The sequence below is a fragment of the Pimephales promelas genome, chromosome 5, assembly GCF_988280905.1.
Source record: "Pimephales promelas chromosome 5, fPimPro1.hap1.1, whole genome shotgun sequence".
NCBI lineage: Eukaryota > Metazoa > Chordata > Actinopteri > Cypriniformes > Leuciscidae > Pimephales > Pimephales promelas.
This window is the reverse complement of record NC_142773.1, coordinates 12,798,150-12,825,709: the sequence shown is the minus strand read 5'-3', so window position 1 is coordinate 12,825,709 and position 27,560 is coordinate 12,798,150. Positions and strand designations below refer to the sequence as shown.

Sequence of the window (27,560 nt, the reverse complement as noted above, 5' to 3'; positions counted from 1 at the left end):
GTTGAACTCGATCCATGGATCTCTAAGATATCTTTTTGCATTTTTTGTTACATTTTTTGACAAGATTTTGCTCTAAGGTTTTGCCTTTATCTATGAATAGAATAGTGGTGCATACAGCAATTCTACAAATGCTGTGTCCAACTTAATAAGAAGCGAGTCACAGTCATATGTTCAGAGTCTTTAAGACACTATGAAATCAAATTTGAACTTGTTTGGATTTTAGGCCATGTCTGCTATCTTTGATAACATTTATAGGAGTACACTCCTCAAAGTTGACAAAAACTTTTAGCAGACTTATATTTATATAATTTAAATAATTATCTTTTTTTAAAAAAAAAACTGTGTCTATCTTTAACTATATATTTAAAGCTGCAGTCCGTAGCTTTTTTGGGGGCTAAAAATGATCCAAAATACATATTTGAGAAAATACATGATCAGCCAGTGTTCAAAACTCTCTGCTTGCCGTAGCTCGATTCAAAGCAGTAAGCTTGTAATAATGTTTTTAATTCCATTGGTACTGGTGGATTTCCACTTGAGATTGTTAGATTTAATCAGTGCGATTTACTGCAATGTCAAAACCAGAACAAAAGTGGATGTTACTAACTAGTTCAGATGACATTTTCCGGTGAAAATTCTTATGTTGGTCATACTTCCAAAAAGAATAATCTGTGATTCTGAATGCCAATATCCACACTGGCGGACAGCTGCACACTCTCCTCAAACATTGTGTTCATACACACTGTGCCGTGTTGAGGTACTACTCGCGTAAAGTTAATAATTCTACGAATGACTGCAATTGCAGATTTCGAACAGAGATGCTTTAACAACCCACTCAGTAATGAGTTTTCATGAGCCTCATTTGGAGAATATTTGCTTAATTTCCAGGGTTTTTCCTGACTCAAAACTAAGCAGAGGTGGTAAAATCCTAATCACGTATTTTAATAATAAGATAATTTAATTTTTTTTTTTTTGCGAGCAATTACTAATTTTGTCCTTCTTCAGGTCAAACCATATATTCGTGAAGAAAAAATACGTTTGCCACAAAAACAAACATTTTGTTTCAGATATTGAACATTATTTATTTGATTGTGTTGTTCATGTTGTTCAAATCGCTCAAATCCGGTCCCATTCGTTTTGCGCTCTGTTTGTACCGTTAAAGCAAACACTAAGTATTTTCCTTCCCCAGATACAAAAAAATATAATTTGGGAGCTGTGACGTTTCTCTCCCCCCATTTAGACTAAATCGCGCAAAACGGTATCCTTTATTATGAACGAAGTAAATCATTGACACGCCAAATTGAGCACCAAGGAATGGCACACATGGGTGAGGATTGACGTAACTGCCTCTAAAAGATTATTATTTTTTTGTTAAATATTGAATCGTGGTCATTTAGGAATGAGATTGCGATCTTTTAGCAATTTATCTTGCAGCTCTTGGTGGAGAATCTTTTTTTTCCTCGTTATATTTAAGAAGAGGTCATCACTTTTTTTAACGGCACTGTTTTGGAGCAATTTGGACTGCATGGAGAGTGATTAATATGCATACGGAAATGATGTGCAGATGAGGATATGCATACAGCCAGGTGAAACTAGAAAAAGTTATGAAACTTATGAAAACCCCAAATTCAAAATTAGAATATTGTGAAAAGGTTTTCATAGCTGTAAGCCATAATAATCAAAATTATAACAAAGGCTTGAAATATTTCACTTATCATGTAATGAGTCTTTTTAATATATTATTTTCACCTTTTAAGTTTAATTACTGAAATAAATGTACTTCTAATTTTTCACCTGTGTTTTAAGGTCCATATATGGTTATTTCGGGGTGGAGATGTATGCATGTACACACAATATCCCGCTGACTGGTTTTATAAAGGGAATTTTGCACACATTCTAGCTTTTGTGCGTACGCACACTTAAAGGGTGAAATCTACATAAAGTTTAATATATGAGGCAGCCCATTTCCTCTTTGTCATTTTTAGATTGTTCATATCATGTTTCAGCAATTCCAAATACAATGTCAGCCTGATGGGTCTGGAGAGGGGGACGCTTTCCTTTCCTTTGTTAGCTAGAGAAGTGGTGTGTATATCATGGGAGTTTGAATGGGATGGAGTACTCCTCTCATGATAGCTGTTCAGTGCAGATGGTGGCACCTCCATAGAGACTACTACTTACTGTGCATGTCTTTACTGCTCTCAGATCTGTTCACAAACAGATTCATTGTGAGAACAGAACAGTCATGGGATTTGTTTCTCCAGACGTGCCCCACAGTCAGGGGATCATATATCGGTTCTTTGTCTATGCTTTACCAGTTTAAATTTAGAAAGAATTAATTGCTTTTTTACTCTAAACCATCCTCAAAATGAAAAAAAGTACGGTTTGTAATTGAACCCTACTGAACCATGTTCAGAACTGGAACTGTTCATCATCACCGTTCTTAAGTCGGGGCTATACATTGTGACCATTTCAGTTGCATTTGACTGAAAATTACTGCATGTGACTGAAAAAAAATATTTAGACTAAACTACTGTTGTGTAGTGTAGCTGTATTTTGGCAGTTGTTGATTAATTGCAACTGTGATCAGCTAGTTTTCATGCCTTTAGTCAACAGAGCAAGAGTAAAAAAGTTATGTGCAATGTACAACACTTCTTTGATTGTAATTATTTTTGTGAAACAGGTTAACTGCTTCTGTTTGTATAGCTTCTGCTGTCTATTTTCTGATAAATAAACTGAAAATGTCAGCCGGATTTTGCTCCTCTTTGTTTACTTCCGGGAGTTTTGTTGGAATTTTCACGCACGTTAGTTATGACCAATCGAAGTGCAGGTATGGAAATATGTTCAAGACATATCTGGCCAACGAGTAATGTGGATGTTGTCACGTGACTATATTTTGGTTTGTTTCATCAACTCATCAACTGATTCAGAGCAAATCAGTGTGATGTGAAAACGAACAAAAACCCCTGACAAATGCTACAAAGTATAATTTTTCACCCTTGGTCCGGACCAAATGAACCGAACTGCAGATGTGAAAGCACCCTAAGGCTTCTGTATTCATTTGCTTCCCTCTCCTGGTTTTATATGGCATTACATACTGAAAAGCCCAAATCAATGTATAAAATTAATTGACGTGGAGAAAGACTTGTCCAGCATCTCATGAAGGTGCGTGTGTGGTTGTACATAATGTGCATGCATGTTTCTAACAGCAATCAAAGGACAGCAGATCAACTTTTTCCTCTTAGTTGGAATCTCTTGTCAACTGATAAAACATGCTCACTTTGTGAAATAGAGAGAATAGTGTATGCAAGCACAAACCCATAGCATTAAATCTATGAGCTATAGATTTAGTCCACAGGGTGGAGCTGTGCACATTTATTTCAGGCTTCCCAAAGAGGTTTGCAATTATGACAAATCCTTGATTAGGTTCGTGATTACTCACCCCTTACTCAAAAAAGAACTTGATTAAAATTAAATGGCTTTGAATAAAAGTTTAATTATTAAGCCTGTTTTGTCTTATTGTTGAGCTAGTGGTGAGAATTGTGCTAAATTATGTTTCTCAGGAAGACTTTCATGCTCATTTGAAGGAAATTATATTATGTAATTGTTTATAATGAAGCACACCCCCCTGGAACAGTCTGAACAATTGTGACCACAGTAACAGCACAAATCTTCTATTAAGAAAAATAACTACTCACCTCAGTTACCCAAATAAATGTATCATTTGGTCAGTTTAAAATACAAGCTCTTGTTCCAGGGGTTCAGGTGTTGCTTTTTCAATCAATAGGTGGTACTTTTTTTTAAAAAAAATATACTCAAAGAAATTGATAAATTGTAAACAGATGAAAAATTTGAATTTTCAAACTTTCTCAGATCAGGTTGATAGACTCTGCTATCTGTTTATTAGTCGTGTTGGAGCTCTAGTAATGTTCAGTTCTGCTTTGAGGTTGTTCCCTCTGTGCTGTCAGAAACCTCTGATCACACTGAACCATCCATCAGAAATGCTCTCAGTCATGTAAATCAACTAAATCAGCTAAATTTGCACTAAACGTAAATGCGCAAGTAGAAACTGAAATATTTTTCACCAACAACAACAATTTGTGCTGTTGTTTATTACAAAATTATTTTGCTTTGAATTTAGTCTAGGATATCTGCGCTGACAGATTATAGCACGTGTATGCGCACGTTGCTTACGGACATGATCTCATTAACTGTAAGGATTGGATTAGTGTGTATGGCAGTATTTTGCTACATCCCTCTTAGCTTGACTGCTGATTTAAAATGCTCCTAAAGCAAAGTCAAAGCCTGATCTTTGTCATTGCAGACCCTCCCCCATGTTACTGCCCCTTTTTGGCCAATGACCCGAGCGGTTTGTCCTGTCTGACCGTTCCACGGACATCATAATCAAACCTTGTACAATGGGAAAAATAGACTAGAGTGAAGCTTAAGAGGACCCTGTCATGGACCACTTTAACCATCATGGATTCCTTCAAGAAATGGCACCAAATTGCAGAAGGTCACAGCCAGACTGTCCAGTCAGCTGCAAATGACATTCTGTCGTCTTATTGGCCAGTCTCCGAGCTCCCCCTCCCCCTGCCGCTTTCCTCTCCTCCGTGTAAACGTGCAGGAATTCTCTCCATTATTGCTCCTCCTCCGCCATGTGAGGCTGTGCTCCCCGAGGATGTTCATTTGCTGTTCCACCATCTCACTGGTAACTGCTTTAGCTTTTTTCCTTCCCCTCAATGTATCGGGTGACGTAGAGCACCCACGCTGAGGATGAGACAGAGAGAGACTCAACCCAACTCCTGTCTGACGGAGCCCATGTGACAAACCCCACGCTCTACAACAGCTTTACCATCCCCTCCCTCCCCTCACTTCTCTCCTCCTCTTCCCCTCGTTCTCTTCACAACTCACTGCATTGTGTTCACTGTGGCGTTCTTCACCTCTGTGTTGGGAAAGAGGTGCTCGTCTGGTGTCTTGTGTGATGGAGAAGATTTAACCAGAAAGCCTAAAAGCTGTGCTTCACGCACGCACGCACTCTCTCGCACACGGCATGGCTCCAGCGAGGCCTTTGTTTAGACATCTACTCTGTGACTGACAGCCGTGAGGTCGCTGGTCAAAAAAGGAGAAGGACGGACCGTGGAAGACCGGCAAGAAGGTGCGGGGATAGATTCTTCATCGCAAGCAAGTGAAGCAGAAGAAGAAAGGCACTGAGACAGCGGAAAACAGTGGTGGCGGAGAGGGGGGCGTGTGGAAAACTCGCTGGATGAAGGAAGCAGACTGGCTGTCCCTTCCCTGGCGTGATGGAGTGAGACGAGGAATGAGGGTGGATGGTGAGAGCGGGCAGCAGCAGCAGCAGTGGAGGGGCAGGAGGAGGAGGCGGTGCGGGGGGAGGTGGTGGAGCAGGAGGTGGCCGGAGAGGCAGGAGCAAGTGTCGCTTGCGGAGGCGAGTTTCTGGTTCCTCGTTGGCCGAGCGGCTCAGCTCCCACAGCAGCGAGAAAATGTCGCCCAGCATCAAGAAGTTGGACTGTTTCTCGCCCATGCTGTGCCACTGCAAAGTGGCCTGTACGAATAGCACCATCTCGCTCATGTTTGGATGCAAGGTGGGTGGCGGAGCTCTCTGCTCTGTTTCTCAGGTTTGCTTTATGGTAGAGATAGAGGACAGAGAGTGAGAATCTGTCCAGCATGTGCATCCAGATGTTGCCAGAAAAATCAAGGAAGAGAAAGTCTGATCTCTAAGGCACATACAATCAACTTGGTGAGATAAGTGTTGTCTTAAAGATCCAGCATACACCAAAGTAGAGATATTCCCATGGAGAGCTGACACAAAACATGTTCATGGACATTACATATGAAATTTATATGAATGTGTAAGGGAAGGTACACACATTAGGTTATTTCTTTTAGCTCTTATACATACATGTATACATTTTTGTACTCACCAGTGTATATTAACATGTGTCATAAAACCTGTTTGCATATAAATAAATAAAACGATCAAATTTTGTTTAAAATAGTTTAAGATAGAACGTACCATGTCACATGACATATCAACTTTCAGAATGTGTATTATGTTAACTACTAGCAGCATGTTTAGAAGTATCAGTCCAAAAGTCAGGGGTGTCTTTCCTCTATTCACAGCTTTCTCTTTTAATCAGCCATTGGCTTATCTCTGCTCTGACTATAGTTAACACTCTGCTCTCCAGTAATCACTCTTTCTACACTGATGAAGATTGCATACATTTCAATGTGATAGCTCAGGGTAAAGCCTGCTTGTGCCTTATGAGAGTCACAGTAATGCGTTAGCTCTGGCATTAAGAAGAAACTCCTGATCAAACTGTATGAAACATCTTTATTATTCAGTACAGTGTGATCATGAAACACATAGTTCTGTAAAAGTGACTGTTTGTGGTGAATTGACTTTTGATTAGCGTCTCATGTTCTCATTAATTTTGTAACTCTCAAGCCTTGGAAGACGCAATTAATTCAAATGATAATGTCGTCAGTCACCCAATAAACTGTTAGAAGTCATTGGGATAGGCAGTGTTTAACTAGTACCCTTTGGCCTCTGGCATGATTACTGGTGCCGTATGGCGTCTTATGCCACCTCGAACCATGGCATTAACTTCTCAAATCCATAGGATTACATTCCATCTGCTCTGCTTGTGATTGACATTCAATTGGAATTTGTTGTCAATTGTTAAAAAAATTGTGAATTCTTGAGCGGCAAACCTCAAAATACTACAAGATTATTGTGAACTTTTATTACAAGACCCTTACCATAATTAAACTCACCAGGCCAAAATTGTCTCAATTTCAGCCATTTGTGAAATTTCTAAATTGTAATTTAAAAACAGTGCTGAACCATACATATGACAGGATTTCAGGCTGACATTTGAGGGCTTCACTAAGTCCTCCACCAGCACCTGATTTGGTTTGGTGGATTTTTAATCTTAAAGTTAATTTAATCATAAAATGTTTAGCCTTGTTTTGCATCAATAAGTGCAGTAACTAATAACAGTAACTATGTTTATTTCTTTGAAATGCACATTTGACGGTAATGCACTGAGCTTGAGTTGAAGTCAGTGTTAATTTCGTTAACGAAAACTTTGACGAAAAATGTTGGTTGACGATCGACAGACTAAGATAGATGACACCCACGTCATTAAACGATCAATGTGACTATATCAACGCATGCAATATCGTTGACGAAAAAAGACGAGACTGAAATGTGTTAAAAAAATTTTTAAAACTTGACAAAACCACTTGTTTTTTGTCAAATAAAGGAGACAACATCACGTTTTTACGAGCGTTCATGCTTACGGTTGCCAGATTTCAAAACTTTAAACCCCCAGTCAGAGCTTTTCTGTTAAAAAAAACACGATTTTAGCTGGTCTTTTCAATAGTATCTGGCAACCACACGCATTGCAATGCGCACACCCTCTCTCTACACTGCTGAAGAAGTGTGTGGATGATCAGAAAACACAGACAAGTTAAACTGGAGTTCAGCGATTTTCATTTGAGATTTTCAACTTAAAGCGTCATTCATGTCGGTCTTTGTTCTGTTACAAGCCGCTCGAGCTGTTTGTGCGACTAAATCTGCGATCAAAATGCAGACAAAAGTAAGAATGTTTTCTGAATATCCACATGATTTCAAATGTGACATTGATTTTATACATCAGTTCAACAAAAAATAAGGGTACGAATAAGTAATGTTCAACGAATTCGTGGCTGTGAACGAATCGTGAGATTGAATGATCCATTTATAAATACAGCAACTTGCTTCGTTACTGCATGAATGAATGACTCAGTGACTCACTTAAAGCATTATTTATTTTATAAAGATATTCATAAAGGTAAAAAAAAAATAACTGGAAAAATCGATTTAAGGGGCAAATATTGTGGAAAGGTGTGACTGGAGAAAAATTGGAGAACCACTGGTGGAAAATGGATATGTAGAATTGCACAAGTGCTACTGGTAAAGAGTGCAATATCAACAAACCGTTTCAATTTGATGGTGTAGAGAGAAAATTAAATGACATTTTTTTTTTCTAAATAGTAAAGGCTACATATAAATCGTTACCAAAATTATTGTCGGCAACTGCAGTCTGACTAAAAGTTGACAACTTGCAATGACTTTTTGTCAACTAAAACTAGACTAAAACTATGAAAGGCAAAATGACTGAAATGTAAATAAGACCAATATTTTATCTGAAGATGAAGACTAAGACTAAATCAAAAATGGGTGCCAAAATTAACACTGGTTGAAGTTGACTTGAAATGTACTTTTATGTAAAAATGAAATGTAAATATATATATATATATATATATATATATAATTTATTTACATTTTTGCTCATAACATTAACATTTAAATTGGATTATATTTAGAGCTGTATATAGTAATGGTGTCTCGTGACCAAAGATAGGCCTTCGTGTAAACCTGTTCGGAGGTCACGCTACGCTGTCTGTTATTTATCCGAGCTGACAAACAGTTCTCACTGCGCACCTCAAACATGAAGCGAGGTTGCCTTATGCTTTCGTTTCGTTTGTCATTTGATGTTTTTTTCATATGCAACAGAATCGATAGAGCTCATCAGTTGGGCAATGTGGTGGTGACACTAGTGTGACCTCTAACAAAATTTACCCGCACCAACTAGAAAAAAGATCGCAGTCTTGAGCCCTATATGAGATGTGTAACATGTCAGCCAATATGATTAGCCCTTTCTACAGATGATCTGAAGTGCCTCAGACCCTTTTTGGATGAAGGAAAATTTTACATTCCCACTTGGTGAATTTAAGTACTTGTAAATATTCTGTTGGTTCTAGTCAAACATGGAAATTATGTTTTTAGGTGTGTAATGACTGTTTAAAAGGACTTAAAGCATTTCTCTGATTAAACTAGAGGGTGAAACGGCAGTGTGACAGTGATGTATGAGGGAGCCTATGCTGGCTGTTGGACTGCTGCTTGTGTAAATACTAATTTCTTAGTCAATCGTCCTTTTGTTCCAGGACTCACCTGCTGAATATACAGCTTCTATTTTTAGTTTCTTAACAAACATGGGAGGTTAGCCCTCCTTTCTCTTTTGCTCTCCGTTTCTGCCATGCTCCGTTGATTTAATAATAATTCAGTCTATATATCCCAATTTGTGAGCAGCGCAGCAGCGCAACACCTCACCACGTTAACACAGTTACGTTAGAGGTGCACGTACACTTTTCCCCAGCTATAGAGTCCAGATTCTCTGGTCTACTGCTCACTCTCGTTCTTTGCCTTTAAGAGGTCTTGTTTGATTTGATAGATATAGGCTGGCGCATCTCAGATTGAACTAGAATGATCCAAACTTGCAAATGTCATTTTCTTGATGACAGGAAGGGCAGCATATAAAAGAGCAGTGGCTGAGCAGAGGAGCTTATTCTTCTCACTGGATTGCCAGCTCAGTTTTAGCATCTGATCACACAGATGAGATAATTGCCCAAATGCCATGTCATGCCACCCCAGTTTTGGTTGTTAGAACCGTTTCTGATGATTGTCCTATAGCACTGGAGCCAATGGCTTGCATGAGGATTCAGTTACAGGCGATGTAAAGCATTACCATTCGGTCACCCTGTAATAACAGTAGGACATCACTTGTCTTGCTGGTTAATGCATTTAGACAGATGTGAAGCTAAGGCTTATTATGCAATTGTTACAAGAAATTATACATTCAAACATGTGCATTTAATTGTAGCTCCTGGTTATGTGTGTTTATATGGTAAAGTGGTTTTTATTTTTTATTAGTACATTGTGAAAAGGCATTCACTAATGTGCATTTAAAATTTTACATCATCCAGGTTCAAATGGATCCAATCCTGCCCCCTTATTGTTCCAGTAGTGGGTGCTTCCCTGTATTATTAAGGAAAAAAGAAGAGTCTGTTTACTAGAGTATTTCATCCTAATCCTTAAGGATAAGCTTATGTTTTAGGGAGTGGGATGTTGAGTGTAATTTTGACAAGACCTCTGAGGCACATGTGAACCAGATCTGACTCTAACTGTAACTTCACTTTTTTCAGAGATTGCAAACTTTTAAATGATGCAAGGAAAAAGAAACTACAGATCCTAAAGATTTTTGTCTATGTTTTCATGAAATCGTTTGACACATTTTTAAGAATCCCTAAAAGCTTAAAACAGCTCTTAAAAATAATTTATCCTGCTAGTCACCTTGAAAATACTAGTCTCTTAAATTATTTTGACAAAAATGTCAAAAATGTCATGGGGTGTATGCTCAAGTAATAATAATAATAATAATAATAATAATAACTTGGACTTATATAGAGCCTTTCATGGTACCCAAGGTCGCTTAACAAAAGTGTGTGAGTTTGTGTGCTGGGGGAGGAGTCAGCGGTCGAAAGACTTCGTGAAAAGAAATGTTTTAAGGTGCTTTTTGAACATGGGCAGGGATGGGGCAGAGCGGACGTGGAATGGTAGACTGTTCCAAAGTATAGGAGCAATGGGCTATATGCACGCATAAATTCCGCATTTGACGCAAGGATGCTCGTCCATTTCCGGTTGTGGATTATGGCAGAGTCTTCAAAATTTACTGTCCTCCAGTCTTTGAAATGAAACGTACATACGTTTAGATGTAATTTTATATGTAGTTATATTTGTTTAATATAATTTTAAAAAGAAGCATAAACACAACGAGGGGTGTCTGTTTTATCTGTTTTTGTGACTAACATTTCTTTAGTATAACCATGGATAAATATAAAATTCAATATAAATTCTCGGTATTGCATTGGACTCTACGATCGGCGGAAGTTATCGAGCATCCCTAATGCTTCACCGGAAATACTGCCGTGCATAGAGCCCATTGCAGAGAAAGCCCTGTCCCCAAAAGTCCGCAACCTAGTGCGGGGGGTGACCAGCAGGTCCTTGTCAGAGGACCGCAGGGAACGTGACTGAGTATAGGGATGGAGGAGGTCACTGAGGTATTTTGGTGAGAGTCCATTGAGAGATTTGTAAGTGAGCAGAAGGATCTTGTAGGTGATGCGTGACTTGACTGGCAACCAGTGAAGCTGTTGGATGATAGGAGTGATATGCTGCCAGGGCTTAGTATGGGTTAGAACCCTGGCAGCAGAGTTTTGTACATACTGCAGTCTGCTAAGGGCCTTAGTGGGTAGTCCAGAAAGGACACCATTGCAGTAATCCAGACGGGAGGTGATAAAGGCATGAATGAGTGTCTCAGTTACTGAATCTGTGAGTGAAGACCGGAGTCGTGAGATGTTTCTAAGGTGGAAGAAGGCCACCTTAGTGATGTTGTTAATATGGGACCTGAAAGATAGAGTGGCGTCCAGAATGACGCCCAGGTTGTGCACCTCAGGAGATGGCGAAATGCAGCAGCCATCCACTACCAGAGCCAGGTCACCAACTTTCCTGAGCAGTTTTGCAGGGGCCACCACCATGAGTTCTGACTTTTTACTGTTCAGTTTAAGTAGGTTTGTGGTCATCCATGTTTTGAGTTCCTGCAAGCAGTTGACAAGTTGTGTGGGTGGAAGCTGGGAGGAGGGGTTTGTGGTGATATAAAGTTGAATGTCATTGGCGTCGCAGTGGTAGTTGAGTCCATATTTACGGATAATCTGACCTATTGGTAGTGTGTAAATAGTGAACAACAGTGGACCAAGCACACAGCCTTGGGGTACACCATTGTTGGCAGGTGCTGGATCAGAATCTCTTCCATTTTCTCTGAGCTAATGTTTTGGTAGGAACGAAAGTTCACATTCATGTTTCTCCGGAATCAGCCAGCGTGAAGGACGTCTATATTCCGATTTGGCGTTTTTCCGCTGCTTGCCACTGAACCGCGTCGCAGCTCATTACCATAAAGTTGAACTTCTTTCAACTTTCTGATTGACGCTCAAAACGCCCAAAACGCGACGCCGATAGATTTGACGCTGCTTGCAGCTGAGAAAAGCCAGCTTCCATTGAAAATGAATGACTTCAAGTCGGCGGCGGTGTGAACGTAGATACTTGATAGGTTATTGATTGCACAACCTCTTATTCCAAGTATTAAACATAGGCACAAAACTTGTCCCGCAGTCATAGTGCCATGGTAATAAATGGTACTGTAATTCAAAAATTTTATTCAAATCGGATTTAAACGTGTGGGTAAAACATGTAAGCTTACTGACAAATTGCCATATAAAGCAGGTTATTGCAGTATGTGTGTTCTCATTTGAAGCTGTAATTGTTTGCACAGTGTGCAGAGGTGGAAATTGGAGTCAGTTTGGATTCCAGTCTGCAGTGGTGAAGTATCAGGTGTATCCCAGGAAAGCTCCAGATTGAATAGAGAGCTGCCTACCTCAGTCACAAAGGACCGTGACTCAATAGTGAGTGGTCGTGGTTGCCAGGAGATCCTCCTCTTCATGTGCTCATGAGGGAAGACTGTGAGCTCTCCTCTTCTATCATGTGCTTCCTCCAACATGTTCGACACACCGAACAGCTACAAATCAATCTTAATGATAGCAATCCTTTATTCCGGTCTCACTGACGTTTCCATGTTTGGTTTTTAGAGAGGATTACATAACATGGCAGTATTGTTAGGGAAACACGAAACATCCCAAACTGTGGCCAGATAAAGAAATGGCTACATCTTTGGACACCTTTGACTTTTTATTAAGGCTTTATTTCATTGTAATTAGATCACTCGCTGTCAGTAAAAAAACAAACAAAAAAAACACACCAGTTCTAGGTAGTTGAGAAGTGTTTAGAGGAATTGTTTCCATCCAAAATAACTCAATATGTTGCTCTTAATTTATAGTTATAATTTACAGTTAAACTATTAAAATATTACCTCACTGGATTTTATGCACATGCACTACTGTAATCTTAATAGTACCGTTTACAGAACAAATACAATAAAGTCCTTTCTAACTGGCCAAGGACCCCCTTCCTAAATTATAAAGACTGTAAATTTCCATGCATAAAAATCATATATACTGTATGAGAATATAATGTGATGTGAAGTATGTTGCATAAAAATGTGAAATAATTTTCTTAAATGAAATAATTGACTTACAATAACAATGTACTGAAGCCAAAACAAATGATTTAAACGAATGATAAAGAGAAACATGTTCTCTCAGTTCACATTTATTTCTACAGGCACATTAAGTTTTAATTACTGTTAAACATTAGGGCTGTTGTACTTGTGTGTCATAATGAAACCGATTGGAACGCACTTGAAGAAGGGAGCAATTAATGAGTCAAGACCACGTTATTTCCTCATTCGCCTCACGTTACCACGAAAAAGTTAATCAGCGACAACAGGGATATCGTTTTATTGTTGTTAATAGTACATTTAAAATGAAGTTTTTAAAATATGCTTCAGATGTGTGTGTGCCCAATCTGCTCTTAGACTTAAAGCATTTTACACATTTCTTACCTCTAAAACTTTTTTTATACTTAATATGAAATGCATGACAAAAATGTTTGTAATACTGCATATCACAACAAAACAAAACAACTTGTATTATACTGTTTATTTATTAACCCCAACTCTCCCATCATACCTAGATTATTCACTTCACGAAGGGATTCATTCATTCATCCCTGTTCTGAAGTGCCCTTCAAGGGTGCAATTGCGCCATTTGAAAATCTGGCTTTGTCATTCATTCATTCATAATCATTCATACATTCATAATCATTCATTCATTCATTCATTCATTCATTCATTCATTCATTCATTCATTCATTCATTCATTCATTCATTCATAATCATTCATTCATAATCATTCATTAAGTAGGTGTCTTGTGTTAAGTTAACAGTCTCAGTGTGTGCCCATTGTTCACTCTGTTCTGTTCAAACATAGCCTGGATGCCAGCCCGAACTCCGCCCACAACATTTTTTGGACGGGAAGTTCGGTCTGGACTCGATCCATTGAGGAGTAATTATGATCGGTTCAGAAATCATCAGGCCAATCAAATTGCCAGGGCGGGCTTTATACGATGATTGACAGGTGGTCTTCAGTAACGTAATCCTCACGTCATCAAAGAGCGCTTGTCAAAGATGACTGCAGCTGGAGAATTGAGATGTATAGATTCCGCTGTCGCGTCTTTTGGAAAAAAAAAATCGACAGCGCATTCATTTTAATAGACAAACAGAGAACTGCAATCAAGGCATTTGTCGATCGGAAAGATATTTTTGGCGTCCTTCCTACATGATTCGGGAAAAGTGTAACTTATCAGCTGGCTCTGACGGTCGTTAAGAAGATGGGACGTAATGAAAAGCCTGTGGTCGTTGTGGTTTCTCCTTTGGTGGCACTCATGGAGAAGTAAGTAAAAGAAGTAACACTCATTATTTAAATTATAAAATAAGTAAAGTAGGCTACGTTCTGTATTTGAAAACTGCGCTATGCAAAGGAGTTGACTTATGCGTTGCTCTGATTGGTTGGTAGGTCTACCGAATATCCAGTTGAGTGCAGAGGGTTTTTTTTTATGGTTCGGTTATGACACGCCTCATAATCAAAGCCCAATTTTTGAGTTTCAGACTCATATTCTTTCTTGAATATAGGTATGACGAAGTCAGGCTAGTTCAAACAGTTAAAATATTAGAATTCAATGCAGTATTTACACAATATTATTCCATTGAACATTTAATATCTTATGTTAACATTTTAAGTTTGTCCCATTGATTGTCCCATTGAATTGGCTTGATGAGTGCAAGTTTTATTCATGCTTTGATGCATTTCCGACTGAAACGAAGTCAGGGTGGGCAAAATTATGTATAATAAATTCCCCTTCAAAATGCCATGTTCCTCACCAAATGAATGAGAAGGGTTTTTAGTCTAAATAAAAGGCTATTGGTATTTTAAAATGAGTTAGATGTGATTGATCATTTAATTAATTATTTAATAATCAAGTATAACGATTAATAAAATGTGTCACCAACGCCGCCTCAGATGCGTGCTAGTCAGAATCTGTAACTGCTGTTGTGGATGCGCTCTACTGTAACAACGCACTGAAACATGGCAACTAAACTCAACGAATACACAACGTTTTATTACAATAGTGTTCTCTTTATAATGTTATGTAACATGACAGTTCCAATCATAGTTGTTATTAGTCATGCATTGTTGTTTAGGCTGCATGTGCTGAAGCTGAAGATGATCAGCAGCACGCTTTACTACTGCGTTAGTTCTTGACCAATATATAGATATAGATACACAAAATAAACCATATAGAAAATAGTAAATGTGTGAACAATTGAATTGACCAGCATAAGAGACTTCAGATTCTAGACAGCATTTGATTAGACAGAAAATCTAAAATTAAGCAGAAGTGTAGAATGATGCCATCAAATTTGCAGAGCCGTATTGGTTGTAGAGAGAAGCTGCAAATTTTAAATGCTTTTAAATGCGAAGTTACTCATTTTAATTAAAAAAAACTTAATTCAATTTAATTTTTGTGGAAAAATACCTTTTTGCAAAACCTTTGTGTGCACACTTTTTGCCCCAGAGGGGTCCTTGAACTGCAGTTTGAAAACCTGTTTTATTCTATAATTTTTTGTATTCATGTATATTTATGTATACTCTCTCAGATTTACGTTAAATATGTAACTGTATCTCAGTTAAAATATGTAACTGTAATAAATGGTCAACACATATTTAAAGGTAGCGTAGGCAATTCACACACTCCATATCGTCACCATTATTTATGGCGCTTTTCCACTACACAGTACCAGCTCGACTCGACTCGGCTCGCCTTTGTTTGGTGCCACTGTGTAAAAGTTGTACCTGTACCTTCTTTTGGGTACTTTTTTTTAGCATCACCTCAGGCAAGGTTATGAGCGAGCTAAGGAGAGCTAAGCCGGTACTAATGTGACGTGTAAACAATGCAGACTGCTGATTGGTCAGAGAGAATCGTCACCATTCACAGCGCCATCATTGCACGCGTCAGATGGAGCATCCAGAATAGCTATTTTTAATTGGTTTGGTCAGAGATAGTTTCTAAACTTACTACTATTATTATTATGACAACCCGGAAGAATACGCCGTGGTCAAACGAGGAGGTGTAGACTTTCCTTTCTTTGGTTGCGAAGAGAGCATCCATCGAGAGCTTGATGGGGGCAACGAGGAACGAAAGGCGTCGCTATGATACTGTCGGATACTGTGGTACTGTCTGCAATGGAAAACGGAGCGAAAAGCGAGCCGAGTCGAGCTTCTACATGTAATGGAAAAGCGCCTCTAGTGACATCCCGTGATGCTCTTTTCGGAGCTGTTCACGTCCTCTAAGTCTCGGATTTATGCGTTTATGATTATGTGTCAACACTATCAACGCCGAAATGAATCTGTGGCAGTAAAGCTCTGTTTAAATGTATTATTATTGTAATGTTATGTGCTTTGAGATATGAGGTAGTTTAATGCTGACTGTCTCATATGACGTGTTTTGGATGAGGCGTGGCTTTGGAGACACTCTGAGGGGAGGGGGTAGGATCTAATGCTTTGCTCCGATGGTTATCTCGGTTGTCCTCAACATCCATAATTAAATATATTTTCTAAAACATTGTGGATGATGTACATAATTTCCCTTAAGTAAACCAAAACACTTTAGTGTGTGAATTCCCCATTGATCTTTCGTGTAATCTAGCTACTGATTATACACCATGTAAATTCATAAAGCTAAGTGGTTGAACCAGTCCAATGAGGCTTATGTTGGCTTTAAATAAGGCTGCTTGAATCTCAGGCTTACTCATAGTGAGGAATAGTCAGTATCTGATAAACCTGTTGCCATGGCAACTGTCTCCATCCTCCGCCTGTGTGGAAACAGCTCATCAGTTTTCTGTGAAAGCATGTTCCACTAAATGTATTTTAGAGGGAGGGGAGCTCATTCATCATCATATGAAAGCGATACTGTAGTGCAAGGGAATGGGTTGATAGCAAAGTCCCTTTCAAGGATAGTCTGTGCACTGGGCGGCCATATTTGCTACGCCTCTGTACGCCTCCAGGCAGCTATTTCGGACATCCAAGACCAAGTCCTATCTTTCTGAATAGCAGAATCCTGAAATTTCAAAAAACTGCTTCTGGGCTCACAATTAAATAACATATTTCAAATCAGCAACAAAATCTGACTTTAACTGTCCCGTAATTGTTGTTTCTTAAAGCTTATTTGTCTGGCTAGATCAGCCAATGCACATGTACAGTCCTAAGGCATGAGTCTCACGAGTCTCTCTAGTCTTCTAACGGCAGATGTTGTGACTTAGATGGTGGGGTGTAAACTAGGGATGCACCGATCCACATTTTTTCACTTCTGATCCGATCCCGATACCTGACTTTGGATATCGGCCGATACCGATACTTTTCCGATACCAGACCTGTGTTTGCTTTAACATTATTTATCATTATTGTTGATTTTATATGATGCTGAAATAAACACCTCTCTACAAGCATGGATGATACGTACGTATCATATGTAGCCTATGTCAATATATATATATATATATATATATATAATAGATATATTAAACAATAGATAGACAATTAAACAAAGATATACGCATTATACAGGCCTACACAGTGCTTTAATTTCAGGAAGGTCTACTAACATTATTCAGGTATATCGTCTAAAAAGAATTATAATAAAGTAATCAAAAGTAAAATAGCACTGCAAAGTTTATCATAGATAGATTTATGCTTATTAAAGCTGAAGTTATTCATTCAAGAGCTGTGAGTGATTTTCTCTTTGCCTTTGGTTGTTTTATTCTCAGTAATGTCGCAATCGTCACATTTACTGCTGCCCCTTTAAGAACTAGTGCGGATTTCATAGTCTACTGATGCACCATATTTTCTCCCAACTATTTCCATAAACCGTTTATGTCTAAAATGAACGTAGTTAAGTGATAATCTCCAAGCCGGTCGTTTTGACATTTTTGTGCAGGCTACATTTGATCGTTTAGACGCGCATATGAAGCCCAAAGTATAATTTGCTTGTCTGTTTCGGAGCGCGCGCCGCCCTCTTGCGCAAATTTTGTGCTTTTAATAGCTCTTTTTATTATTAAAAGCGTCCCGCAATTTAGCAACAGCAGAGACGGCATTTTACAACAATTACCGATCGTGCTGATTCTGTCTTAAAGTTTGAGTTTTAGGGAGAAATGACAGTGCACCGCCGCGATGGGAAGGAAGTTGGCTACACAGAATGCGGCTATTGTTTAATGTTTTTTTTTTACCTCAATATATTCTTTAATCTTTGGAAATCAGACTAATATCACAGATCTAAAGTGTAACCAGGCTATGTCTGTCGTCACTCATTAAGCAGGGCTGTCGTGTTGTGCGTGCTGTGGCACCGCGTGAGAGATCTCTCTCTCTTTCTCTTCTGGACTGCGAATTGCAAACATGCATCACTGACAAATAGTTTAATTAATACGGCTTTGCAAACATTGCATTTTGCTGTCTTGCTCTGCTGCGGTGTTTCCAGTGTGAAGTATTTCCACCATAGGATTTCCACACAGCGAACATATTGGTAGCTCAATGCTATCCTGCTAGCTGGCTGCAAACTGCGGAATGGATTTCTTGAGCGGGCGTCTGTGTGTCTCATTGAGCCCTATTTTTACAGTTTATGATTGAGCTGCACCTCCGTTCAGGAATCCATTCCACAGTTTGCAGCCAGCTAGCAGACTAGCAGCCCCGGGGAATCCCTTTTGGAGTCATTTCAGCAGCCAACGTTAAAGCGCAGACATGGATCATAAATATCGGATTTCTCCGCAGGTTGGATCGGAAAAATCCGATACGTGAATTACGCTGGTATCGGTCCCGATACCGATACTGGATCGGATCGGCCCCATCCCTAGTGTAAACCATATTGCGCGTTGCAGTTTCTCAAATTCATAATTAATAGAAGTGCACCATTTATAGTCTTTGGTTGATAGTCTTCTTTTTTTCTAGAATCAAATGTGGATAATTGTAGTTATTCACAACATTTATGATACTTAAGCTCCACATTGTGTAATGTTAAAATGAGACAAAGCCAGTGACCTTTCATCACGGTTGAAGTTCACTCTCTTTAATGCCGGGTGTCTGGTAAACAAAACTTTCATGAGGAGTTCAAGCACAAAGTGCTGAAACCCTATTTTAATTGTAAGGATTTATAAAATGCATCCTGCAGACCAAATCGTAAGAGCTAGAGACTTGAAACCTGGCCAGATGGTAGGCCTCAATTTGGGGACAACCTATCAGAGTATGACCCCGATTGGTGGCGCTACAGCAACCAAAAGTACAAAATTAGACCGTTTGGCTTAGACTCAAGGTTTTTACACCACTGAGATGTTGAATTTTGTCCAAAACCTACTTTTGCTAACTAGTCCCTGGTTTTTCACCAGATCGGAACTAGACCAGTCTAAGGCAATTCTCTGGACTGTCTAGATCAATAATTATCGAAAAAAAAGTGGAACTTTTGCATTTAGATGGCTGTAACATGGTCATTTAGAAAAGGGTTGTGAAAAAATACATCCCAAAACCTATGTATCATAAAGGAAAACTCAAAACTTGAATGAGCCTATGTGTCCTAATATGCTGAAGAAGCATGTAAAGTTTCATCAGGATCGGACCATAGGTGGCACTATAACTGTCAAAAAGGTCTCATTCTTATTAGGGGTTCAAGCACAAAGTGCTGAAACCCTATTGTAATTGTAAGGATTTGTAAAACTGATCATGCGGATCAAACCATAAGATCTTGACACTTAAAACCTGGCCAGATGGTAGGCCTCATTTTGAGAGTAGAGTATGACCCCAGTTGGCCCATAGGTGGCACTACAACAACCGAAAGTATGCCTAGACCGATTTGACTTAGAATCACTCAAAAGCCTATAAATCCTAAAGGAAAAATGGATAATCTGGACGCTGATGCACATCTTAATATTTTTAATTCCACCTGCGCAGATATTATGAATTCTATTGCGTCCTTGAACTACAAAAATCATAAGCCTGCACTGGTGCCCTGGCAGACTGACACACAAGTTCTCTTTTCCACTACTAACTCTGTTTTAAATCCTTCTGTGCATTCTATTTTAGAGTCCTCTACTGCTCTCTGTGACAACATTTTTGTTGACAAGATCACAACTTTAAGATCTCAGTTGTCTAACTCCATACTATGCATACAATGCATGATGCTCCATTATGTTCTTCCATCTTGTCTAAGTTTGATCTGATTGATCTGGACTCATGTAATGAAATTGTTGGTCACCTAAAACCTACTATCTGTCCTCAGGATATTATTCCAATATATATATATATATATATATATATATATATATATATATATATATATATATATAAACTCATTTGGATCCTTCATCTCTTTCCAGCTTCCATCCTATTTCTAATCAATCTTTTATTTTGAGAGAGAGTTGCACTGACTCAACTACAATCATACTTTCCTGTAAATTCAATCTGGTTTTAAAGCTTTACGCATCACTGAATCTGCCCTTTTTAAGAGTTTCAAGCGATATTTTCACAGAAACTGATTCTGGGAAATCCATGGCTTTAGTTTATTAGATTCCAGTGCTGCATTTGATTTGGTCGATCAAGAGGTCCTGTTGAGACGTCTGGAGATATCTGTGGGCTTTCATGGCGTAGTCTTACAGTTGTTCCGTTCTTATCTGACCAGCAAATGTCTTAGTGTTCGTATTGGTCATCAGTCCTCCTCTAGTGTTCCTCTAAAGGCGGGCGTACACGGTGCGTTTTTTAAATTATTTTTTATTTATTTTTTTGCTGTTTTACGAGCTCGCAGATTTTTTTCACTCGGGAGAAATCGCGTGTAAATCGGTTATGTTCGCATGTCGCAGCTCGTTTCGTGTGCGAGGAAGATACGAGCCGAGCACCTCTCGACCTCCTGATAATTTTTAAGCATGTCGAAAAAGTTCGGGAGCTGTCGGCTTGCATTCGTGAGGTGTGTGCGGTTGAATGAGCCGATTTGTCGATCTATCTGAATTTGACCAATCAGGAGCTGAGGAAATCCACAGAAGAAAGACGAAAAATGGTGTGGACTACTAGAAACACTGCTTCAATTAAAGTTTTTATGATGACTTTGTGAAAGGTTAACTAAACAGCATCTGCCATGTTCCTACTGGCCAGTATTTGCCATATTTCATTCTGAAACATCTGTAGGCTATTAGGCTATTGTTTTTGATAGTGTTATACATTTCTTACAGATTCTTACACATCATGATCACGATCACGTTTGTATCTTCCTAAAAGCAATTACAGTTTGTCTACAGCCTAAGCCTTTTTTATTAATGCCGACAGAACAATGTTGCCAGATATTGCTACGAAAAACAAGCAAAAACTAACAAAAACAAAGAAATTATATAAAAATCCGAAATAAGTTCAAAGCTTGTGTTTTGGAAATAAGATGAATATATTACGAACCACTTTAATAACTTCCTAAAGTGTGACATTAATCCAAAAAACAAGTCCAGATACTTTCACCTTTCCATTATGTGGATCTGACAACACGGGATCTGGCACCCGCGCCCTCACTCACAACGCGCTCAAGCTCACTCAAGCCCCGTTCACGGCGCTATAGCTTCTCGCAGCAAAATGAATTGCAAACTCTCACATGAGGCGTTTAAACAGCTAATTAACAATTTAGAGAGCTTGAAATTTTATTTTTGAATGTGTGTAGCCTACCTAACTACGTTTTTTAACTCATTCACACACACACACACAAGGGTGACAGGATGTCCGTTTCCCGGTGCTGAAAACGAACCTATAGCAAAATAATCACGGCTTAAATCAATATTTGCAGTTATGAGAGTTTTTAGTGCGAAACTTCGTGCGATTTCTACGGAATTCAGCAGGTCGTAAAATCGTGTCGTATATCACTGCCTCCGTACGATTTTTGGATAAACTCATTCGTAACGTGTGCCTGGACATACGATCTTCCGACCATCAGAATTTGTACCGTGTACGTCCGCCTAAAGGCGGGCGTACACGGTACGAATTCTGACGGTCGGAAGATCGTATGCCCAGGCACACTTTACGAGTGCGTTTATACAAAAATCGTATGGAGGCAGTGATATACGACACGATTTTACGACCTGCTGAATTCCGAAGAAATCGCACAAAGTTCCGCACTAAAAACTCTCATAACTGCATATAAAACATTGATACAAGCCGTGGTTATTTTGCTATAGGCTCGTTTTCAGCACCGCGAAACGGACGTCCGGACGGACATAGTTACGGTAGGCTACACATTCAAAAATAAATTTCAAGCTCTCTGAATGATTAATTAGCCGTTTAAACCACCTCATGTGAGCGTTTGCAATTCATTTTGCTCCGAGAAGCTATCGCCGTGAACGGGGCTTGAGTGAGCTTGAGCGCGTTGTGAGAGTGAGGGCGCGGGTGCCAGATCCCGTGTTGCAAGATCCACATAATGGAAAGGTGCCAGTATCTGGACTTGTTTTTTGGATTAATGTCACGCTTTAGGAAGTTATTAAAGTGGTTCGTAATATATTTATCTTATTTTCAAAACACAAGCTTTGAACTTATTTTGGATTTTTATATAATTTCTTTGTTTTTGTTAGTTTTTGCTTGTTTTTCGTAGCAATATCTGGCAACATTGTTCTGTCGGCATTAATAAAAAAAAGCTTAGGCTGTAGACAAACTGTTATTGCTTTTAGGAGGATACAAACATAGCCTAATGATCATCGTGATGTGTAAGAATCTGTAAGAAATGTATAACACTATCAAAAACAATAGCATAGCCTACAGTTGTTTCAGAATGAAATATGCCAAATACTGGCCAGTAGGAACACGGCAGATGCTGTTTAGTTAACCTTTCACAAAGTCATCATAAAAACTTTAATTGAAGAAGTGTTTCTAGTAGTCCACACCATTTTCGTATTTCTTCTGTGGATTTCCTCAGCTCCCGATTGGTCAAATTCAGATAGATCGACAAATCGGCTCATTCAACCGCATACACCTCGCGAATGCAAGCCGACAGCTCCCGAACTTTTTCGACATGCTTAAAAATTATCGGGAGGTCGAGAGGTGCTCGGCTCGGCTCGTATCTTCCTCGTACACGATACGAGCCGCGACATGCGAGCATAACCGATTTACACGCGATTTCCCCCGAGTGAAAAAAATCATCTGCGAGCTCGTAAAACAGCAAAAAATCGCACCGTGTACGCCCGCCTTTAAACTGTGCAGTCCAACAGAGATAAATCCTCTGGCCGGTATTGTTTAATAAATACGGAGTATCCTTTCATCTATACGCTGATGATACTCAGATTTATTTTCCCTTAAAGCATAACGATAAAAATAGTTTACAAGTAATTTTCAAAATTTAAATGACAATAAAACTGTAATAATTCCATTTGAAATCTGGGCTTTCTGTTTGATCACAACCTAAAACAGATCAGTACTGTTGTAAAATCATGCTCTAACTCCAACTCCCTAAAGTGAAAATTTTTTTAACCCAGTGCAACTTCTAAACAGTGATTCATGCTTTCGTAACAACTCATCTAGACTATTGTAATTCACTTTATATTGGTCTCTCAGTCTCCCCTCTCCCGTCTACAGCTAGTGCAAAACGCAGCTGCTAGACTTCTCACTGTGACCCGCAAGTATGAGTCGATCACCCCTATTTTATCCACAATGCACTGGCTACCTCAAATTTAGAATTTATTTTAAAATTGTATTTGTTTATAAAGCCCTAAACAACAGATTGGCCCCTCTGTACCTGTTTAGTACTTAATCTACTCTGTCCATAAACCCCTTCTATAACTCTTGAGATCTAGTGATAACTGTCTACTCATTGTGCCTAGATCTTGACTTAAAAAAAACGAGACGATCACCCTTTTGGGACTGCAGGCCTAAAACTTTGGAACAGTCTGAGTCTACCTCTAGATGAGACTAGCTCCCTCTGTTTCCACCTTCAAATCTTATTTAAAGACTTGTTTATTTTCTTTGGGCTTTTAATACTCCTTGATTTAGGTATGATTATTATTTATCTATTCTTTTGTGTTTCTTTGGTTTTTTTTTTTCTGTACTGTACAGCACTTTGGTCAGCCTTGGTTGTTTTAAACATGCTTTATAAATACATATTGTATTTTATTGTATGAGGGAATAAAAATCATTTACTCAATCATTTTGCATTAAAACTGTATGCTTTTGACGGTTGCTCTACTTAAGACACTTAACTGCATCTCTACTTTCAGTCAAGGATTTCCATACATTTCAGGATTAAACTATCTGCAACCAAATTCCCTTTTCATTCCTTTTGCACCAAATACATGATTGCTAAAATCACCTTAAGCTACAGTCTTTTTTCATCACCCTCCTAATTTCACATTTTTGATTGTCTGGATATGTCTGGATATCTTAGCTCTTTTACAAAACCTAGACAGATGTCTTGGTGTCTACTTCCTCCATAGACAGTCATGTTGTAACGCTCTTCCCAACAATCATAGAACCTCATTAGTGACAGAAACTTCACACACAAATCTCCTAAAAAAGAGACTTCTTTAAAGGAGCTAAACGCAAGTCTCTGAGTTTTTGCAGAACTACGCCCCCTCTGGCGACAAGCGAAACTGCAACCAGAGCTGTGCGCGTTCATGGAGGAACACACACACACATACGCACGTTTGCACGAGCTGTTCATAACTAAGGAGCATCAGCCGCACACTGTGCGGCACACATCTTTTGTTACAGTCATAATGAGGTAATACAGTAATAAATCTGCAAGTCATTTAAAATATATGAAAGGAAAGGCATTCGAGTAAATTACACACTTGTGTGAGAGGGGGAAACGGGGGTAGTAGAAAACTTCGGTTTTTGTTTCCATCTATCTCCCTGTGCTTACTGTATCCACTTATGATTGAATTATTATGGAAACACGTTCAGTTATCACTTTGTATAGGCTATGACCCGTTTGAGCCCTAGAGACGACCGGAGATCTCTCCGTTTGTTGAAAGCTTCCCGATGTTGACTCTCGTCTTATTCCGACGCCTGGCACTGGACAGACAGAAGTTTTATTTTCTGTCTCACGTGGAGTTTGCGTTGGGGTTTGTAATGAGCTACAAGCCGGTCTCTTTCCGCGCCATATACAGATTTAATGAAGTGCACGTCACCGAAAGCAACAGATATGAGCTGGATTTTATTAATCATCGGCTAATTTCAAAATCAGCAAAGAGAGCAATAGGAGAGATCGGCAACAGGCCTGGTAAGATCATTTCATTTCTTTACTTTTAATGAAGATGGTAGTGTTAAGCGTCTGCGACTTACTTTCACTAATTCACTTTGATTTGCGATAGATTGCGGCGCTTGATGAAGGGGCTCAGCTCAGCTGCTCAGGTGATGCGCGTCGTCATATATGACTAAAATATCATGACATATAGCTTGGTTTCAACAACCAGATGCATTTACACTTGTCCAGTTTCGTCTGGAATACGGCACAGACCACGTCCTCAAGTGGTTTGAGCGATCGAATTCAAATCCGTCTCGAATGCGTTTCGGAGGGCATTTACACCCTGGTCTTTTCACGATCGAATAGCTATCCGATCACAGAAGACACATGAAGGGACCAGGTGTAAACAGCCCCTTTGAATCCATCGTCTACTTTTGTGGAAAGCTGACTAGAGTTGTGTCGCTCGAGTTGTCATCTCTGATACGCAGAACGGCGGCGAATAGCTACACGAACCTGCCAGACATAGCCAGGCGAGCGTGAACGCGCATGACGTCACGCCCAGTCTCAGATTCGAGCCCGAATCCCTCTTATATATTTCACTGTACAGGGTTATAGAGGCGATCGCAGTGATCAAAGAAGGGCTCATTCAGCCCATCAGGCGATTGTTTAAGCATGTATGGGTTAGAAAACGGCTATTTTTAACATGAAAAGTTGCGCAATGCACCTTTAATAGTTTGGCGTCAGCATGTTGCTAAGCTAACATACTGTAATATACTCTAAGCAAAAAATTATATAAAGTACACAGGCATTGGGTAAAAAAACCATTTAGATTAAACTGAACTTTTTTGTGTACTGTATTATATTATATTTACATCTTGGTATTGAAATAAATAAGATAATCCAGCATTTTGGATTACATTTTGGGATTGGCTTCACTGACAAGGCCTAAATAGTCTTCAGAGGTTCTAAATAATTAAGAAAAACTATTTTTTTAAAGCAACCTTTTTTCAGAATCGTCCTTACGATGGGTTAAAATTCTGTCTCTATAGTAAGTTTTCGAATAATATTTTTGTGACTACATTGTCAATTCAAACCAAGCAGTTTTCAAAGGGAAAATAAGTTCTCAAATGTCTTCTCAAGCATTTATCTTCTCTGACTGGTCACTGTTGTTCTTTACAGAAGTACAGACAACATGACGAAGACACAGGATCTGCACAGGAGCAAAGCTCGCCCCAGTTCACCGATGAGGCTCCTGGGCCAGAGCTGGTCCAAGTGGCCGAGAAGAACCTTTCCCAGATTGAGAACGTCCATGGCTATGTGGCACATGCACATATCTCCCCAATGAAGGTACGCCTGGAATCTACATTTCCTGATCAGTTCACCTTGTTTTAACATGTGCCATGTTGTCTATCACCTCATTGTCCAAATTCTGCCATGCAGTTGTATCTGTGTGTGCCTCACTTTTTACATACACAAGACACAAACACAAGTTTTAGGTTTTAGAATGGCTTCCCCTTCTTGCATTATTACAAAAGAAAGCCGGACAACCATAGTACTGCTACTGCTTTTGTACATTCAGCTGTTTTTTTTTTTTTTGCCACAATTGATCAAAATGGATAACTTTGACTAAAGCATACAATGGGGTCAGAATGAGAAAATGTTGGGCAAATAGAATGATTTTGCTAGATTGGCTCTTAATCCACCAATGCACTTGGTTCAATGGGATTCTCATTATTAGTGTGCAAAGTGCTGTATAACACAGAGGCGTTTGCAGAGTCCACAGGCTAATTGGACATTGATCTAAACCACACCGCTAAAGCATATGAAAGACTGGCATAATGGACACAAAGACATGTACCCCCCCCCCCCCCCCACACACACACACACACACACACACACTCTCTCACTCACACACTCTCTCACACACACAGGACACATCTTTAATGTTTTTTACGTGAGCAGCTTTTAAATTTATTCTATTAGTTCTATTAGCTTTTCTGATTTAAACTTAAGCAGCAAAGTTCAGTTCATTTTTTATTCAAAATTCATGATTCAACTATATTTATTTTGCATTATTACTCCGAAAAGTTCACAGATTTGCCATTTTGCATGAGTTTAAAATGTTATAAGAATGTCTTGGTATAATAGTTTAGTGTGTTTTCAGTTTCTAAAGGAAAGCTGTCAGGTTCCCATTTGTACAAGTTTCTCTTTTTCGGCTAAAATTTTGGTGCATTACTAAAATAAATCTATATTAGCTGTTTTGTATGTTTAAAATGCAAAGCATACAAATGAAGATGATACAATATTCGATTACAAAAATTCTGACATAATTTACACACCCTAATCTGGTTCCGAACCTTCATGAATTACTCAACACTTAATTCTCAGTTATGAAGCAAATTCTGGTCACTCTTTT

At 39.0% G+C, this 27,560-nt stretch overlaps 1 protein-coding gene across 26 annotated transcripts in view; it reads left to right on the top strand.

The window, feature by feature from the left end:
* dlg1b (discs large MAGUK scaffold protein 1b) overlaps positions 1-27,560 on the top strand; it is a 140,537-nt gene that overhangs the window by 42,612 nt on the left and 70,365 nt on the right. For 23 of the 26 annotated variants that reach the window (XM_089130982.1, XM_039672753.2, XM_039672751.2 and 20 more), the window contains one exon: positions 26,324-26,491. In XM_089130982.1, coding sequence (XP_088987108.1) covers positions 26,324-26,491 — 168 coding nt within the window. Of the gene's footprint in view, positions 1-4,878; positions 5,598-26,323; positions 26,492-27,560 lie in introns of those variants that run through there. The other 3 variants (XM_039672763.2, XM_039672771.2, XM_089130988.1) reach the window with 3 other exon arrangements.